At 42.6% G+C, this 18,406-nt stretch overlaps 1 protein-coding gene across 9 annotated transcripts in view; it reads left to right on the top strand.

Moving 5' to 3' along the window:
• nphp4 (nephronophthisis 4) overlaps positions 1-18,406 on the top strand; it is a 461,721-nt gene that overhangs the window by 236,530 nt on the left and 206,785 nt on the right. For all 9 annotated transcript variants that reach the window (XM_057860675.1, XM_057860682.1, XM_057860654.1 and 6 more), the window contains 2 exons: positions 12-133; positions 14,085-14,276. In XM_057860675.1, the coding sequence (XP_057716658.1) occupies positions 12-133; positions 14,085-14,276 (314 nt within the window). The remainder of the gene's footprint in view (positions 1-11; positions 134-14,084; positions 14,277-18,406) is intronic.

Raw genomic sequence — 18,406 nt, 5'->3', positions numbered from 1 at the left:
TTTCTCTTTAGACCTGCTCAGATGTCAGCAATATTGCTCACCTTGAGATGGATCTTCAACCAGTAAGGGATGGGACAAATTCAGCTAAACATAATGAAGCTCCTGTCAACACCGGGGGCGTCGCCGCAACAAGGCATGTACACAAGGAAAATATGCATTTAAATTTTTTTTTTAAAATCAATCACATTTATATGTATTTACTAACCTCAAATTTAGGCGATAGTGTATTCACGCTGAAGAGCCTTGCAACCATTTAAATATGTAAGATTATTGCATTTTTATCATCTTGCTGCTCCTATGTTTGTGCCTTTTCTCTGTCCCTGACGACATTTTGTAAAGCCTCCTTATCAAAAGTGGCACTGGGCGAACTGCCAGTCACCAGACAGATAGTGTCTGGCTTACATTACTTTCATGCTGATAGGACACTGGTGACTAAGCAGAGCACATGCACACATACACACACACCCCCACGCACACACACACTTTCTGGTTGCCTTGTCTATACAGTGTAGTAGTGTAACAGCATATCGAAAAGTTGAAATATCGCGATACTTGGTGCCCCAAAATTTTATCGATATGCCCCCACCAAGAAACTGTATATCATTTTAACCCTTTAACACCTAAGCTTATTTTGGCTGAATTTGCATGCCTTTGATGTTGCCTTGATATTTCAAAGAAAAAAATGTACACAATGGCCAGGTAGGGCCCCTTTTTTCAGGACACCACCTTTTGGAATTTCTCACATTTCTGCATAAAATCATCATCAAATGTGATCTGATCTTTGTCAGACTCACAGAGATGTAAAAATAGAGTATGCTTTAACTAAAACCACCCAAACATAGGTAGGTTTTCATATTTTAAAGAGGATAGCATGCAAACAATGACAGAAGAGGGAAAAATAAGTCAATGACACCTCTGCCTCAGGAGACTTAAAGAGCAATTGAAAGAAATCTTTACCAAACAATTTAAGTCAGGTGTGTCTGCCCAATCACTGATGAGTGGTTTAAAGATGCCCTGCACACTATAAAACATACACCTTGTAAGAAGTGTTTTGATGAGAAGCATTGTCTGATGTGCATCATGACTCGGTCAACAGAGCTGTCTAACGACCTGCGATTAAGGATTGTTAAATTTGTATAAAGCTGGGAAACGATACAAAACCATCTCTAAAAGTCTGGATGTTCATCAATCGACGGTCAGAGAAGTTGTCTACAAATGGAGAGCGTTTGGCACTGTTGTTTTTCTTCCAAGGAGTGGCCATCCACCAAAGATGACGCCAAAAGTTCAGCGCAGAATACTCAGATAGGTAAAAAAATAACCCTAGACTGTCTGCTAAAGACTTATAGAGATCACTGGCACAGTCCAATGTCTCAGTGCACACATCAACTATATGTAAAACTATGGCCAAGAATTGTGTTCATGGGAGGACTCCACGGAAGAAGCCACTGCTGTCTAATAAAAACATTGTTGCTTGCTTAATGTTCGCAAAAAGGCACTTGAACACTCCACAGAAGTTTGGCAAAATATTTTGTGGACTTATGAAACCAAAGTTGAAAATTTTGCAGCCGCATCAGAGCGAGCATGCAGCTCCGAAGCCGTGGGTTGCCGACCCCTAGTCTAGACAAAACAGGGAACACTCTGCAAATAATGGACTTGCATTAGTACAGAGCATTTGTAAACAAGCAGTTCACATTGAAACAGCATTCCAAGGCCACAGTGTGGATTTAGACATGCTGTGCTTCAGTTCAGTAATTTAAAACATCTCTGCCTCCTCTTTTGGAAGCTAAGACTTTTTGTGACTGGAATGACTCATCTGTTTTCAGAGAACAATGACATTTAGCTCATATACGGTTTTGAATTAATTGCCTTGAATATAAATAGTTTGAGTGAAAACGCAAAGAATGACTGCATGGTGGACGTATTTGAGAAAATCACTGTTTTACCAGCTGGCACAGATAACACTTTTTATATAAGATATTAGCAGTCATCATATATTGCACACATTTTATCCAGCCATCTGTATGCTGTGTTATGTGTCACTTTTGATTGTCGAAGTTATAAATGCTGCTATGGCTGCAGCAAGACAGGTGGCTGCTATGATTAGCTATAACTGACAATTATGAGAGGAAATCCTCAGGGTGCTCGTCAGTTCCCTCTGTCTTTTCCATGCAAGTGATCGCACTGTTTCCCTGCTTGATGGATGGTGCTACGACTTTCACGGCAGTTTGGGGAGCAAATAATGAATATCATGGTACCTCAAGATATAAAATGAATTTTTGGCTTTCATATCATCAAATGTGATCTAATATATAAAACCACCCAAACATTTTTAGGTTTTTGTATTTTATTGAGGATAGCATGCAAACAATGACAGAAGGGGGAAAATAATTAAGTGAACCCTCTGCCTAAGGAGACTTAAAGAGCAATTGAAACCAATTTTACCAAACATTTTAAAGGGCAAGTGAAGAGCTTTTCGGATTTCGCTCTTGAGTGTTTTACTCAGTTGAATTGTATTAAATGCATCATTCGCTGTCTCAAAAAGTCACATTAAAGAAAAAATTATAACAATTGACCGCGTAGTTTTTGAGTTATGGCCATAGCAACACCATAGCAACGAGGGACTCGCCGCCCTGCCGACCGCTACCTGATGACGTAACTTCCAGGGAGCCTCGCCACCACTCTGAACACGGAAATATAGCACCACGCTATCCTCGCCACATATTGCAAACATTTTTTGGGTTTTACTCGCAAGATTCGTCACGCCATCTCGATGTGTACCGGTGAATTGCTCACAGGAAGACTCGAGACTCTATGAGTGGTCCAAAAAAACTTCTCCTGCAAAGGTTTGGACTGTTTTTGTGAGCATGCATACAGATCCCCAATCGGCTCCTTGTTTTCATCATTTCAGCGACGACAGCTTTGAAAACCTACAACAATGCAACTTTGGTTTTACAAAGACGTAAGTAGACCCTCTGATTCTAAAATTTGTTGCACTTCTGTTGATAAACAAGGGGGACTCCTACTGCCTGTTTGTTGAAGCGTTGAAGCCTGTTTTTTTTGTTGCTGTTGCCCTGTCATAAGTAGATGGGTTTGCTGACAGGTCTACTCATGTGATTTTATTACTTTATCAATAGGTATTATGTAAATTCAAATGTCCCCAGCACCAAATAGGTCCTTGGCTCGTTGTTTTTTGGCCTGTCACAAAGTAAATATAAAGCCTATATATCAAACAATCCACCTGCCAGGCCCTAATGTATCAAATACATTTCAATAAAACAATAACTTTTGTACTACAACATCAAGGTCTGCCTATTTGAAGAGCGAACAATAGCATAAAATAGATTCTGCTTTGACTGGGGCATTATTATTTGATCACCAAGAAATTATTATTAGGGCTGTCAAAATTATCGCGTTAACGGGTGGTAATTAATTTTTTAAATTAATCACGTTAAAATATTTGACGCAATTAATGCACATGCCCCGCTCAGACAGATTTAAATGACAGTACAGTGAAATGCCCACTTGTTGTGTTTTGCGGAGTTTTGCTGTCCTCTGCTGGCGCTTGGGTGCGACTGATTTTATAGGCCTCAGCACCCATGAGCATTGTGTAAGTAATTATTGACATCAACAATGGCGGGCTACTAGTTTATTTTTTGTTTGAAAATTTTACAAATTTTATTAAAATGAAAACATTAAGAGGGGTTTTAATATAAAATTTCTATAACTTGTACTAACATTATCTTTTAAGAACTACAAGTCTTTCTATCCATGGATCGCTTTAACAGAATGTTAATAATGTTAATGCCTTCTTGTTAATTTATTGTTATAATAAACAAATACAGTCTTTATGTACCGCATGTTGAATATATATAGCCATCTTGTGTCTTATCTTTCCATTCCAACAATAATTTACAAAAAATATGACATATTTTATAGATGGTTTGAATTGCGATTGTGATTAATTACGATGAATTAATTTTTAAGCTGTAATTAACTCGATTAAAAATTTTAATCGTTTGACAGCCCTAATTATTATTAAATTAAAAATAGGATTCATCCAATATTTTCATGCTGCTGTGATTTTTTTTTTTCTCCAGGAAGCCAAACATAAAAAATTAAGCGGCGGAAATCCTCAACACGGTGAAAAAAGCGTTGCAAGTCAGTCGCCATCCAGTTTCCCAAACTCAAGAGAGAGTGGGTTGAGTCATATGATGACCCAAGTGATGCGGTGTCCAGTGATGCCGACTGAAGAGTGTTCATGGGAGGACTCCACGGAGGAAACCACAGCTGCCCCACCCCCCCAAAAAAAAACAAAACATTGTTGCTCATTTAATGTTCACAAAAAGGCACTTGGACACTCCACAGAAGGTTCGGCAAAATATTTTGTGGACTGATGAAACCAAGGTTTAATTGTTTGGGAGTAACACACACCGTCATGTGTGGAGGAAAAATGGAACAGCTCACCAACATCAACACCTCATCCCCATAATTAATCATGTTGGAAGGAGCATCATAATTTGGGGCTGTTTTGCTGCCTCAGGGCCTGGAAAACTTGCAATCATTAATTGAAGAATGAAATCAAAAGTTTATCAGGATGTTTTACAAGATAACCTGAGGCCGTTTGTCAGACAGTTGAAGCTAAAAAGAGGATGGATGCTGCAACAAGACAATGATCCAGAACAAAGTACAGGAACCTGACTAACTACAGCAGTTTTGTAGAGAAAAATGGGCCAATATTAGTCCTGATCAATGTGCCAGACTGATCTGCAGCAACAGGAAGTGTCTGGTTGAAGTTATTGGTGCTGGGGGGGTTGTCCTTTCGGTCACGACCCACAGCTCGTGACCATATGTGAGGGTAGGAACATCGGTAAATCGGTAAATCGAAAGCTTCGCCTTTCGGCTCAGCTCCTTCTTCACCATTGCGGACCGGTGTAGAGTCCACATCACTGCAGACGATGCACCGATCCGCCTGTTGATCTTCCGCTATCCTCCATCCTTAAACAAAATACAACAGACAAATTTCCGAGGTACTTTCGCTTTACTTCCCTATTTTTAGCAAGCAACTTCGGTTTTACAATTTCTCCATCCAAAACAACAGTGCAGCTGGAGTAACATTACTCATCAAAATCCCTTCAAAAAGACAATTTGGAAATACCGCATCCATCTGCCGTGTTCATGAAGGCAGATGTGGAACCAAGCTTTTGCCACCACAAAGACCGGGTGTTTTTGTGGCCATGTTGCCGCTGTATTATGGAAGGTACTAGTATGTTCTTCCTATCCCTGCGTTTTCATGTGTCCGGTGCTCAAAAAATACTAAAGCTAAATTCCTGCGCATGAAACGACTTGTTGCCTTTAATATTGTTATTACAATGATGACTCTAATAATAATGAGCTTTAATTACTACAACCACCCGGGGGCGGCTGAGAGGCTGGGACAGACGGTGGCTCGCCTCACGGCGAACCATCAGCTCGATCCTGAAATCCAACTACGAGCTTTTTCCCTGCAACAACTTTAGGATACACTATTGGAGCTAGAATTACAGAGGACAGCGGGGGAAAGCCCGTCTGTAGGCTGCCAAGGGTCTGCGTAATGTCAGGTCAAAGTTTGGCGAGGCTCTCAAGCCACTCCGGAGCTATGCTCTCTGATATCACATTCTAGTATGCTATTTTCTTCTAATAATTTTATAGATTGTGATTTATTGATCCGTTGTGCACATGCACCCATCGTTATAAATAAAACAAGAAAGGGAATCATGTTGTCCAAATGTTATATTGTGATACATATCTGTAATAAAAAAAGAATGACAAACTATTTTTGTTTATATGTACAGGTCCTTCCCAAAAAATTTGCATATTGCGATAAAGTTCATTATTTTCTGTAATGTACTGATAAACATTAGACTTTCATATATTTTAGATTCATTACACACAACTGAAGTAGTTCAAGCCTTTTATTGATTTAATATTGATGATTTTCGCAAAAAAGTCAAGAAAAAACAAAAATCCCAATCTCATACAGTAAAATTTGCATATCATGAAAAGGTACTCTAAAGAAGCTACAAACGTAATCATTTGAATCAACGAATTAACTCAAAACACCTGCGAAAGATTCCTGAGGCTTTTAAAAACTCCCAGCCTGGTTCATTACTCAAAACCGCAATCATGGGCAAGACTGCCGACCTGACTGCTGTCCAGAAGGCCAACATTTACACCTTCAAGCAAGAGGCTAAGACACAGAAAGAAATTTCTGAGCAAATAGGCTGTTCCCAGAGTGCTGTATCAAGGCACCTCTGTGGGAAGGAAAAAGTGTGGCAGGAAACTCTGCCCAACCAGAAGAGCTGACTGCACCCTGGGAAAGATTGTGGAGAAGGGCCGATTCCAGACCTTGGGGGACGAGCAGAAACAGTCTGGAGTAAAAACATCCAGAGCCACCGTGCACAGGCGTGTGCTGGAAATGGGCTACAGGTGCCGCATTCCCCAGGTCAAGCCACTTTTGAACCTGAAACAGCGACAGAAGCGCCTGACCTGGGCTACAGAGAAACAGCATTGGACTGTTGCTCTTTGGTCCAAAGTACTTTTTTCAGATGGAAGCAAATTTTGCATCTCATTCGCTAATCAAGGTGCCAGAGTTTGGAGGAAGACTGGGGAGAAGGAAATGCCAAAATGCCTGAAGTCCAGTGTCAAGTACCCACAGTCAGTGATGGTCTGGGGTGCCATGTCAGCTGCTGGTGTTGGTCTAGTGTGTTTTATCAAGGGCAGGGTCAATGCAGCTAGCTATCAGGAGATTTTGGAGCACTTCATGCTTCCATCTGCTGAAAAGCTTTATTGAGATAAAAATTTCATTTTTACAGCACAACCTGGCACCTGCTCACAGTGCCAAAAACACTGGTAAATGGTTTACTGACCATGGCATTACTGTGCTCAATTGGCCTGCCAACTCTCCTGACCTGAACCCCATAGAGAATATGTGGGATAATGTGAAGAGGAAGTTGAGAGACACCAGACCCAACACTGTGGATGAGCTTAAGGCCGCTATCGAAGCATCCTGGGCCCCCATAACACCTCAGCAGTGCCACAGGCTGATTGCCTCCATGCCAGGCCTCCTGCTGCTGTTACCCACAATCAGTCTTGGTGCATCTATAGCCTGTCCATCCTGGGAGTGGATCTCTCCTGACTGTGGTTCTCGTCAAGGTTTCTCATTTTTCTCAAACTGTTTTTGGACTTTTTCTTTGCCGACATGGAGGGTGTAAGGATGGAGGATGCCCAGGACATGAACTTCATCTAATTCAACTACTGATTCTGACTGTGTATCATATTGACTCTGCAGAGCCCTCTGATACAACCTTGTTGTGATCTAGGGCTATACAAATATAATATAATTGAATTGAAGCAGTCATTTCTGCAAAAGGATTCCTGACCAAGTATTGAGTGCATAGCTGCATAGCATAATTAATTGACTTTTTTTGGATTAAAAAACACTTTTTTTGTATTGGTCGGATGAAATATGCAAATTTTTTGAGATAGGGATTTTTGGTTTTTCTTGACTTTTTTGCCAAAATCATCAGTATTCAAACAACAAAAGGCTTGAACTGCTTCAATTGTGTGTAATGAATCTAAAATATATGAAAGTCTAATGTTTATCAGTACATTACAGAAAATAATGAACTTTATCACAATATGCTAATTTTTTTAGAAGGACCTGTACCTACCTTGTAGTCAATGTTCTCTCTAATTTTTCATGTGTCTGAGCATGCAGATCTCCTCTAGAGCATGTTTTGGGGCTGTCTTTCCTGCTGACAGACCCATCCACGTCTAATCTTCAATGCCCTTGCTGACGGAAGGAGATTTTCACTCCAAATCTCTCGATACATGGCCCCATTCATTCTTTCCTTTACACAGATCAGTCGTCCTGGTCCCTTTGCAGGAAAACAGCCCCAAAGCATGATGTTTTCCACCCCCATGCTTCACAGTGGGTATGGTGTTTTTCGGATGCAATTCAGTATTCTTTCTCCTCCAAACATGAGAACCTGTGTTTCTACCAAAAAGTTATATTTTGGTTTCATCTGACCATAACACATTCTCCCAGTCTTCTTCTGGATCATCCAAATGTTCTCTAGCGAACTGCAGACGGGCCTGGATGTGTACTTTCTTCAGCAGGGGGACACGTATGGCAGTGCAGGATTTGAGTCCCTGGCGGCACATTGTGTTACTGATAGTAGCCTTTGTTACTGTGGTCCCAGCTCTCTGTAGGTCATTCACTAGGTCCCCCCGTGTGGTTCTGGGATTTTTGCTCACCGTTCTTATCATTTTGACGCCACGGGGTGAGACCTTGCATGGAGCCCCAGATCGAGGGAGATTATCAGTGGTTTTGTATGTCTTCCATTTTCTAATAATTGCTCCCACAGTTGATTTCTTTACACCAAGCGTTTTACCTATTGCAGATTCAGTCTTCCCAGCCTGGTGCAGGTCTACAATTTTGTCTCTGGTGTCCTTCGACAGCTCTTTGGTCTTGGCCATAGTGGAGTTTGGAGTGTGACTGACTGAGGTTTTGGACAGGTATCTTTATACCGATAATGAGTTAAAACGGGTGCCATTAATACAGGTAACGAGTGGAGCCTCGTTAGACCTCGTTAGAAGAAGTTAGACCTCTTTGACTGCCAGAAATCTTGCTTGTTTGTAGGTGACCAAATACTTATTTTCCACTCTAATTTGGAAATAAATTATTTAAAAATCAAACAATGGGATTTTCTGGTTTTTTTACATTTTGTCTCTCATGGTTGAGGTTTACCCATGTTGAAAATTACAGACCTCTCTAATCTTTTCAAGTAGGAGAAGTTGCACAATTGGTGGTTGACTAAATACTTATTTGCCCCACTGTAGATTACTTAATAAATAAAACATAATGAACAACCTCAATGGGAGTACAGTATAACAAACTCACACATTAAGACTGTTCTGACAATAAAGACAATCATAATTCCTATTGCAGCTACACTGCAAAAACAAACCTCCTTAAAACTAGTTACATTCCCTTGTTTTCAATTTAAATTTACGAGATATACATGAAATTATCAGCTAAATTTTACTCACTTAGATATCCTGAAATTAGCTGATTTTCAGCTAGGTATTTTTCTTAAGACTTATTTTTAGCAAAAAGTTAGTATATATAATCTTAAAATAAGTCTGTCTGAAATTCAAGAATATTGATCAAAACATTATTTGAAAGCAAACTTGGAACAAGGATGGACTTGTACGGAAAGTGAGAATTTGCGTTGGTGATAAAAGACTGAATTACAAAGGGCAACGCACTAGTAAGCCTTCTGTTGTAGTGTCCTGTACAAAAAAAATTATTGCGTAGGAATGTTTAAAAGCTTACTGAATTGTGGTTATTTCATTGTGGAAAATTATTCATTTGTTTGTTGTTACTGATGTGCATAATTTTGATGCGAGTGTAAATAATCAAAACCAATTTCTGTCTCCGGAACGTACTTTATTTTGTAATTCACCATAACTTCCTGTTACGCTTTTATTTTGGTGTATTTCCTGTTCCGTGTGTTTTGCAATGTTTGTAATTTGAAGGCAGGGGCAAAATGAGTTTTGATGTAGTCTAGCGGCCCCTCTGGAAGAGGCAAAGCTCTTACGGTGATACTGGTGATCCCTTTATTTTCTATGGTGATCGGTTGGTTTAATTAACTAGATTATACCAGATTTAAAATTAGATATTAATTAATACTGTCTCCTCCGTGAGTCATCACCTTATCGTGGTGGAGGGGTTTGCGTGTCCCAATGATCCTAGGAGCTATGTTGTCTGGGGCTTAAAGCCCCTGGCAGGGTCACCCATGGCAAACAGGTCCTAGGTGAGGGGCCAGACAAAGAATGACTCACAAGACCCCTTATGATGAATAATATTAATGGACTCAGGTTTCCCTTGCCTGGACGCGGGTTACCGGGGCCCCCCTCTGGAGCCAGGCCTGGAGGTGGGGCTCGAAAGCAAGCGTCTGGTGGCCGGGCCTGTCCCCATGGGGCCCGGCCGGGCACAGCCCGAAAAGGCAACATGGGTTCCCCTTCCCATGGGCTCACCACCTGTAGGAGGGGCCAAAGGGGTCGGGTGCGCAGAGAGTTGGGCAGCAGCCAAAGGCGGGGGCCTTGGCGGTCCAACCCCCAGCTACAGAAGCTAACTATTGGGACATGGAATGTCACCTCTCTGGCAGGGAAGGAGCCTGAGCTGGTGTGTGAGGCAGAGAAGTTCCGACTAGATATAGTCGGACTCTCCTCCACACACAGCTTGGGTTCTGGTAGCAATCCTCTCGAGAGGGGTTGGACTCTCTTCCACTCTGGAGTCGCCGAGCAGGTGTGGGCATACTTATTGCCCCCCGGCTTGGTGCCTGTACATTGGGGTTTACCCCGGTAGACGAGAGGGTAACCTGGCAGGCCCAAACGTATTGTGAGGGTCTGCTGGGAACGTCTGGCAGAATCCCCTGTCAGAAAGAGTTTCAACACCCACCTCTGGCAGAACTTCTCCCTTGTCCCGGGGGGAGGTGGGGGACATTGAGTCCGAGTGGGCCATGTTCCGCACCTCCATTGTTGAGGCGGCCGATCGGAGCTGTGGCCGTAAGGTGGTTGGTGCCTGTCGTGGCGGCAATCCCCGAACCCGCTGGTGGACACCAGCGGTAAGGGATGCCGTCAAGCTGAAGAAGGAGGCCTATCGGGCCTTTTTGGCCTGTGGGACTCCGGAGGCAGCTGACAGGTACCGGCTGGCCAAGCGGACCGTGGCTTCGGCGGTCGCCGAGGCAAAAACTCGGACATGGGAGGAGATCGGTGAGGCCATGGAAAACGACTTCCGGACGGCTTCGAGGAAATTCTGGTCCACCATCCAGCGTCTGAGGAGAGGAAAGCAGTGCACTATTAACACTGTGTATAGTGAAGATGGTGTACTGCTGATCTCGACTCGGGATGTCTTGAGTAGGTGGAGAGAATACTTCGAAGCCCTCCTCAATTCCACCGACACGCTTTCCTTTGAGGAAGCAGAGTCGGTGGACTCTGAGGTGAGCTCTTCGATCTCTGGGGTTGAAGTCACTGAGGCGGTTGGTAAGCTCCTCGGTGGCAAGGCCCTGGGGAGTGGATGAGATCCGCCCGGAGTTCCTAAAGGCTCTGGATGTTGTAGGGCTGTCATGGCTGACACGCCTCTACAACATCGCGTGGACATCGGGGACAGTGCCTCTGGATTGGCAGACCGGGGTGGTGGTCCCCCTTTTTAAAAAGGTTTTTAAAGTGTTCCAATTATAGAGGAATCACACTCCTCAGCCTCCCCCGTAAAGTCTATTCAGGGGTGCTGGAGAGGAGGGTCCGTCGGGAAGTCGAATCTCGGATTCAGGAGGAGCAGTGTGGTTTTCGTCCCGGCCGTGGAACAGTGGACCAGCTCTACACCCTCAGCAGGGTCCTCGAGGGTGCATGGGAGTTCGCCCAACCAGTCTACATGTGTTTTGTGGATTTGGAGAAGGCGTTCGACCATGTGCCTAGAGGAATCCTGTGGAGGGTGCTCCGGGAGTACGGGGTACCGAGCCCCTCGGTAAGGGCTGTTCCGTCCCTTTACGACCGGTGTCAGAGTCTGGTCCGCATTGCCGGCAGTAAGTCGAATTCGTTCCCAGTGAGGATTGGACTCTGCCAAGTCTGCCCTTTGTCACAGATTCTGTACATAATTTTTATGGACATAATTTCTAGGCGCAGCCGAAGCGTTGAGGGTTTCCGTTTTGGTGACCTCAGCATTGCATCTCTGCTTTTTGCAGATGATGTGGTGCTGTTGGCTTCATCAAGCCATGACCTCCAACTCTCACTGGGAAGGTTCGCAGCCGATTGTGAAGCGGTTGGGATGAATATCAGCACCTCCAAATCCGAGACCATGGTCATCAGCCGGAAAAGGGTGGCATGCCCTCTCCGGGTCGGGGATGAGATCCTGCCCCAAGTGGAGGAGTTCAAGTATCTTGGGGTCTTGTTCACGAGTGAGGGTGGGAGGGAGCGGGAGATTGACAGGCGGATCGGTGCAGCGTCTGCAGTGATGCGGACTCTGCACCGGTACGTTGTGGTGAAGAAGGAGCTGAGCCAAAAGGCGAAGCTCTCGATTTACCAGTCGATCTACGTTCCTACCCTCGCCTATGGTCACGAGCTGTGGGTCGTGACCGAAAGAACAAGATCCCGGATACAAGCGGCCAAAATGAGTTTCCTCCGCAGGGTGTCCGGGCTCTCCCTTAGAGATAGGGTGAGAAGCTCGGTCATCAGGGAGGGGCTTGGTGTCGAGCCGCTACTCCTCCGCGTTGAGAGGAGCCAGTTGAGGTGGCTCGGGCATCTGGTTCGGATGCCTCCTGGATGCCTCCCTGGAGAGGTGTTCCGGGCATGTCCCACCGGCAGGAGGCCCCGGGGTCGACCCAGGACACGCTGGAGACACTATGTCACTCGGCTGGCCTGGGAACGCCTTGGAATCCCGCCGGAGGAGCTGGCTGAAGTGGCTGGGGAGAGAGAAGTCTGGGCTTCCCTGCTAAAGCTGCTGCCCCCGCGACCCGACCCCGGACTAAGCGGAAGATAATGGATGGATGGATGGATGGATTAATACTGTAGCGCTTGCAAAGATTGCTTCTGTAAATTAGCACAGGAGTGTAGCTTTCTTTTCACCACAAATGGAAGCGTTGCATTGCCGTATCAAACACACCAATAGGAGCGTCGCATTGCTGTATCGAACACACCAATACGGCGGCGCTGACAGTAGTAGTGACGCTACGATATGTTTATGTTTCATTTTATTTTGCGCGCTGCATAGGTTTTCTTGTGCATAGAGTATGTTCAAGCAGTGCGCGATTGCGCACGCGCACAGTTTAGAGGGAACATTGCTTGTAGTTTTTCCTTGTAACAACAAAATCCGTGTCAGCCCTCCTTGTCACGGCCCTGCCCTGGCTGGTATGGGTGGCTCCCTAATCAGGCAGAGGGCAGGTGGTTCGATTGAAGGCACCTGGGCTTAAAAGGCCTGGGTGCCAGGCTAATCTTTCTCTCTGTTCTCCCTTTCAGGTTGGTTGTGGGTTTCTCCTTAGTTACGTTGGCCTGTAGTTGGATATTCTTATTTTGCTGTTATAAATTTCCATTGGCATAAACACTTTGCAGACACCACAGACTCAACAACCCCCCCTCCCCACACACCCACACCTTCATTGTTTATTAGGTTGTTTAAATCTTATTTTGAATAAATAATTTAATTGGCCCATACCTGTGTCTCGGCTCCCCTCATTTTTGTCATGTGCTTAGCATGTGACACTTTTGCATTCGGCAAATGTAATATAATTTGTAAATTCACCTCATTTTGGTCACTCAAGTGGCTGGCATATCAATAAAATATACCTCACGTCAACAAAGGCTGACAGGTTGTTATAATTTTGTCCACGAATGATGTCCAACAAAGTGATAAGAATAATCCTACAAACTCGTCCACGTCTCATCTACATCGTGCTGAATCCATTTTTGGAGATTCCGTGGGTTCCTCTGGCTTGATTTTGACTTCGTCAACACACTGCTAACTCCAACCGCAATTCATGTTCTTTCTAAACCGGACGTTCTGAACAGATATTCTCCAAGATGGCGCCGCTAATGTTTTGCTCAGGAAACGTTGATACTTTTGGAATTTTCGGATAGTCATTTTGAGATTTAGGTGTACTTAAAGGGTTAATTCCGACTTGCGCGGAAATTCGTGTTACCTCGCCAGCGTAGGAAGGGAACTCGTTCGTAACCCAGGGACTACCTGAACCAGTAATAAACAGAAAAAACAAGCTCTTTCCATCCTTCTGCTGTGAATTGAATTGAGTTTATTACTAGTCAATACATTTGAAGCAGGAGGAAGGCAGCCATCCCTTCTAAATAGGTCATTGTGAACATTCTCTGAAATATAAAGGCAACATCAAAGGCATCCAAAATCGGACAAAACGGGGCCGGACCTCAAAGGGTTAAGCTACCTATGTATATACTTGTCTGGACCACTTGAGATCAAATTGCTGTGACTAAAACAAGTTCGACACCTCTGGTCTAATGTAACACTTTGTCTCCAGTTTGTCAACAGTCAGTTCCAGGGGCTCACTCGCCCACCTCTACTCTGTTGTTTTCCCTGACATTGTGGACTCGAAAGGTCAGGCGGCAGACGTCCTGAACCCCGCAGAGCCAGTGCCCTTTGATCTGCGCAGTGAAGAAATGGATCCTCAACAGGAAAATCTTCTGCTCTTCCAGTTCCTAGCATTTACAAGGTAAAATGTGCAGTCCTGTCACAATGCATGCCTATTTTATTTGGTTGAGCATATTTGAGTTCCATTTAACAATCACCCGGGATGAATTAATAATTGTCACGCCAACACCGACATCAGTATTGTAGTTTGATTATGTAAAGAATTGACACAGAATTGACATTTGTTTCCTGTTCTTTCCATGCTATCATCTAATCAGAAGTTTACCTCTGAACCGGAAACTCATTGCTCGCCGGTGGGAAATTTCAAAATTACTACACAATGGGAACTCTGCTTTGCGATCACTGTTTTTTTCGTGAACGCATCACACAGGAGCGATAGTGAAGGGAGGGCACGCTCACCTTTTATGAACAGTTGCCGAGTTGTGCACAACTGCTGGCTGAAACAAATATTAATATTGATTTTCTCAGGTGTTCAAATACTTATTTGCGGCAGGATAATACAAATAAATTGTTAAAAAAATCATACACTGTGATTTCTGGATTTCTATTTTCCTTGGGATTGTCTCTCACAGTGGACAAGCACGTACCATAAAAATTTGAAACTGGCCATTCATTTCTAAGTGGGAGTACTTGCAAAATCACAGGGTGTTCAAATACTCACTGTATCTAGTAATAAATGTATCAAATTTACATGACTAGACGACCTGCCTGCTGGCCTATCTACTTATGACAGGCCAGCGTGTGAGTAATTCATTGCTTCACATCGAGATGGCATGATGAATCTTGTGAAACCCAGAAAATACAGTAAGGAGCAAAGGTATTTGCACCCTTTGTGATTTTGCATGTTCACCCACATAGAAAATGGGTAGATGTCTGAAATTTCAATTGTAGATGCATTTCCAATTATAGAGACCTAATCTTAAAAAAATATGGAATATGAAAAATGAAAATGAATATATAAATGAAAATATGGAAAAAAGTATGATTTTTCAATAATTTATTTGTAATTTACTGGGGTTCATAAGTACTGTAATTTCCCGAATATAACGCGCACTTTTTTCCCCCCAAAATCAACTTGTAAAATCATGGTGCGCATTATAAACAGGTACATGGATGGAGACAGAAATATATATATATATATATGTATATTTATATATATAAATACCGTTTTTTTTTTTTTAAATTACCATGGCCACGTTGTGTTGAAGAAACGTATGCGGAGACCCGTTGCCGACCATTACGGTACGTGACGTCACCATTTTGTTTCGGTAATACTTCACTCTAATCGGCCGAATGATTTCATCTGTGTTAAATTCTGCTTTTTTCACTCTTCATAAAGCAAAGAATTTAGTTTCTTGAGCTCATTTGAGTCAACGTTTATTGCAGCTCCGCAACTCGGACCATAACAAACGTAACAACACACTTCCTGTGTGTGTCCATCAACTATATCTGTCCGTCGGGAAACTCAAACCCAAATAACAATAGTTCCTATTGTTACTGTCGTGTTGACAGTGATGAGCTCTCACGGATTTCCGACTTAAACGTTCTCACTTTCATTTTACCGTATCAATCCATGGAAGAAACATTTATTCATCATAATGAAACGAGCAAGTTATACAGCAGCCTTTAAAAGAAAAGTCAAATCTGTTTTGTTTTCTCCTAGATTCTGGTAAGTTGGAGAAGTTGTCAAACCATATTATTACTGTAAATATTGTCAGTTTATGGTAATGTTTTGAACTACCATAACTGCTATGCTTGTGCTGTGTTTCACCAGTCATTGAAATGACATTTCTGTATCTGTACACGAGTTCTGTTTTCTTGTATTCTTCCATTTATTGGTGCTAAAATTAGGGTGCGCGTTATAAACGGGTACAATAACTTCCCCTAGATTTTACAAGTAAATTTGGGGTGCGCATTATACACGGGTGCGCCTTATATTCGGGAAATTACGGTATTTGTACCCTTGAGAAAATCAATGCTAATATTTCAAGCAGAAGCCTTTGTTTGCAATTAGAGAGGTTAGATGCTTTCTGTAGTTCTTCACCAAGTTTTCACATATGGAAACAGGGATTTTGGCCCATTCCTCCACACAAATCTCCTCTAGATCTGTTAGGTTTTGGGACTGTCGTTGAGAAACACCAAGTTTCAGCTCCATCCAAATATTTTCTATTGGATTGAGGTCTGGAGACTGGCTAGGCCACGCCAGAACTTAGATATGCTTTTTACACAGCCACTCCTTGGTCAACTTAGCTGTGATGTTCGGTTGATTGTCATGTTGGAAGGTCCAGCCACGACTCATCTTGAAGTCTCTGACTGAGGCAAGGAGGTTCTGGCTCAAAATCCGATGATACAGTTCACCATTCATCCTCTGGCAAATGTCAGTTGGGCCTTCACATGTACTGGCTTCAACTGGGGAACCTTCTGAGTAATACATAATTTGAAACCATTGCACCGTCTCTTCTCTGCCTGGGTATCCACCCTGCGCTCTGTCACGGGTCGCCGGCTGGATGCCGGTGTTTCAGCTTGGTTTCACCTGCTCCGGCGGGGACCCTGCCCTGCCCTGGTCTTGGTGGGCCGTTGGGGGTCCAACGGCGTGCCGTGCCGGTTGGGGGGCTGTGGCATGGCCAGGTGGGCGGACATTTTTTTTTTTTTTAAAACCTAAAATGCTTAAGAATTGAACTCTCTATCTGCCCTTTATTGAGACCCTCAGACTTAAAGACTTGTAGGCTCTAATAAGCCACAATTGTTCTTTTACTAAAATATGTTGTCAGAAACACATAAATATTGCCATTGATTTAAAAATCTAGAATATTTAGTCCATGTTTTGAGCTACCGAGAGCGCCATGTTTTAAGCGCGCAATGGACGCTCAGGAAGATGACGTAGATGATGTAGATTGTTATTGTCACTCGACGAATACTACCGGGTTACTGCAATTCCTTCTACGCAGCTAGACATACAACACATGCACTCATCGGTTAAAAGCGGCGCGTAATTACTATTTGTGTTTTTATTGAGTATTTTATTACCTTTTCATTGCCTCAAAAACTTGTTGCATGTGGTTCCCATCTCATACTTTTAAGCATTGTGTTTACTTGTGGTAGCTTTAAAGCAGATAGTTGAATTGTTGACCTCATTAGTCACGTAGCATATTTAACCAAACCTTATTTGTTATCAGTACATTCATAGACTTGATAATATATTGATATGACACGGGGCGCAGGGCCGATCGTAAAGGGGCCTATTTTCAAAAACTTCAAATTCAAATATTTATACTTATAATATTTAAACCAAAGATGCTACCGACCTAAAACCAAAACAGGCACCTACCTTAGCCATATATGAGTCTCCATGAGCGGCGGCATAAAAAAATTCAAAGGGGTTCCCTTAAAAAAATCCCGATTTTTTATAAAAGTATAACTAAACTTAAAATGCGATAAAATTCTCAGATTTTACACTATATACACAAAAATCACCAAATGCAGAGATAATCCCCTATATTTTCAGGATCAATAGCAATATTTAACATATCAAAAGTTTTTGCCCAAAATAGCAACTTACATTTTTTTCAACAGCTAATAAATCACTCAGTTTTCACATCTGAAACTTAATACTCGAGGAAAACATGCAGAATCAATTATAAATAATTTATAAATACATTATTTAAAAATTTTTATACGCAATCACAATTTATTATAGAATGCAATAGCCCTTTATTGTCATTATACAGTTGTATAGTTAGTTATATAGTTGCAGTGAATGAGGCTAGCGGCCACCTGACATAAACAGAGCTTTTCTGGTGAAAATTCTTGTGAATAAATGCTTAAATCTCAGAATTCTTGACTTGTCAAACATGAATGTGAAACAGTCTTGATTCTTGGTTAAAAGCAAAAAAACGTGCATTTAGCATTTATTTTACGTAAATATATCGAACTATAATGCCAATGCAGTAGCAGCTGATTTCTTCCATTGATTTTTTTCACAACGTTTGAAAATGCATGCATGGTACTAAAAATATAATATTTACCTGAATCCTCGAAGAAATCACTTCTGAGACAATCCTTCCTGTTTGTATGCACAGGTACAGCTTTCGTACGTCTTCAAAAATCCAAGCTTAAATCCGGCTTGGACATGAGCATGTGCTGTCTTCGAATGAATATTACTAAATGAAGCTCAGCCCTACAGTGGAGCAA

The sequence above is a fragment of the Corythoichthys intestinalis genome, chromosome 2 (genome assembly GCF_030265065.1).
Source record: "Corythoichthys intestinalis isolate RoL2023-P3 chromosome 2, ASM3026506v1, whole genome shotgun sequence".
NCBI classification, from domain to species: domain Eukaryota; kingdom Metazoa; phylum Chordata; class Actinopteri; order Syngnathiformes; family Syngnathidae; genus Corythoichthys; species Corythoichthys intestinalis.
This window is presented reverse-complemented; position numbering and strand designations above follow the sequence as displayed.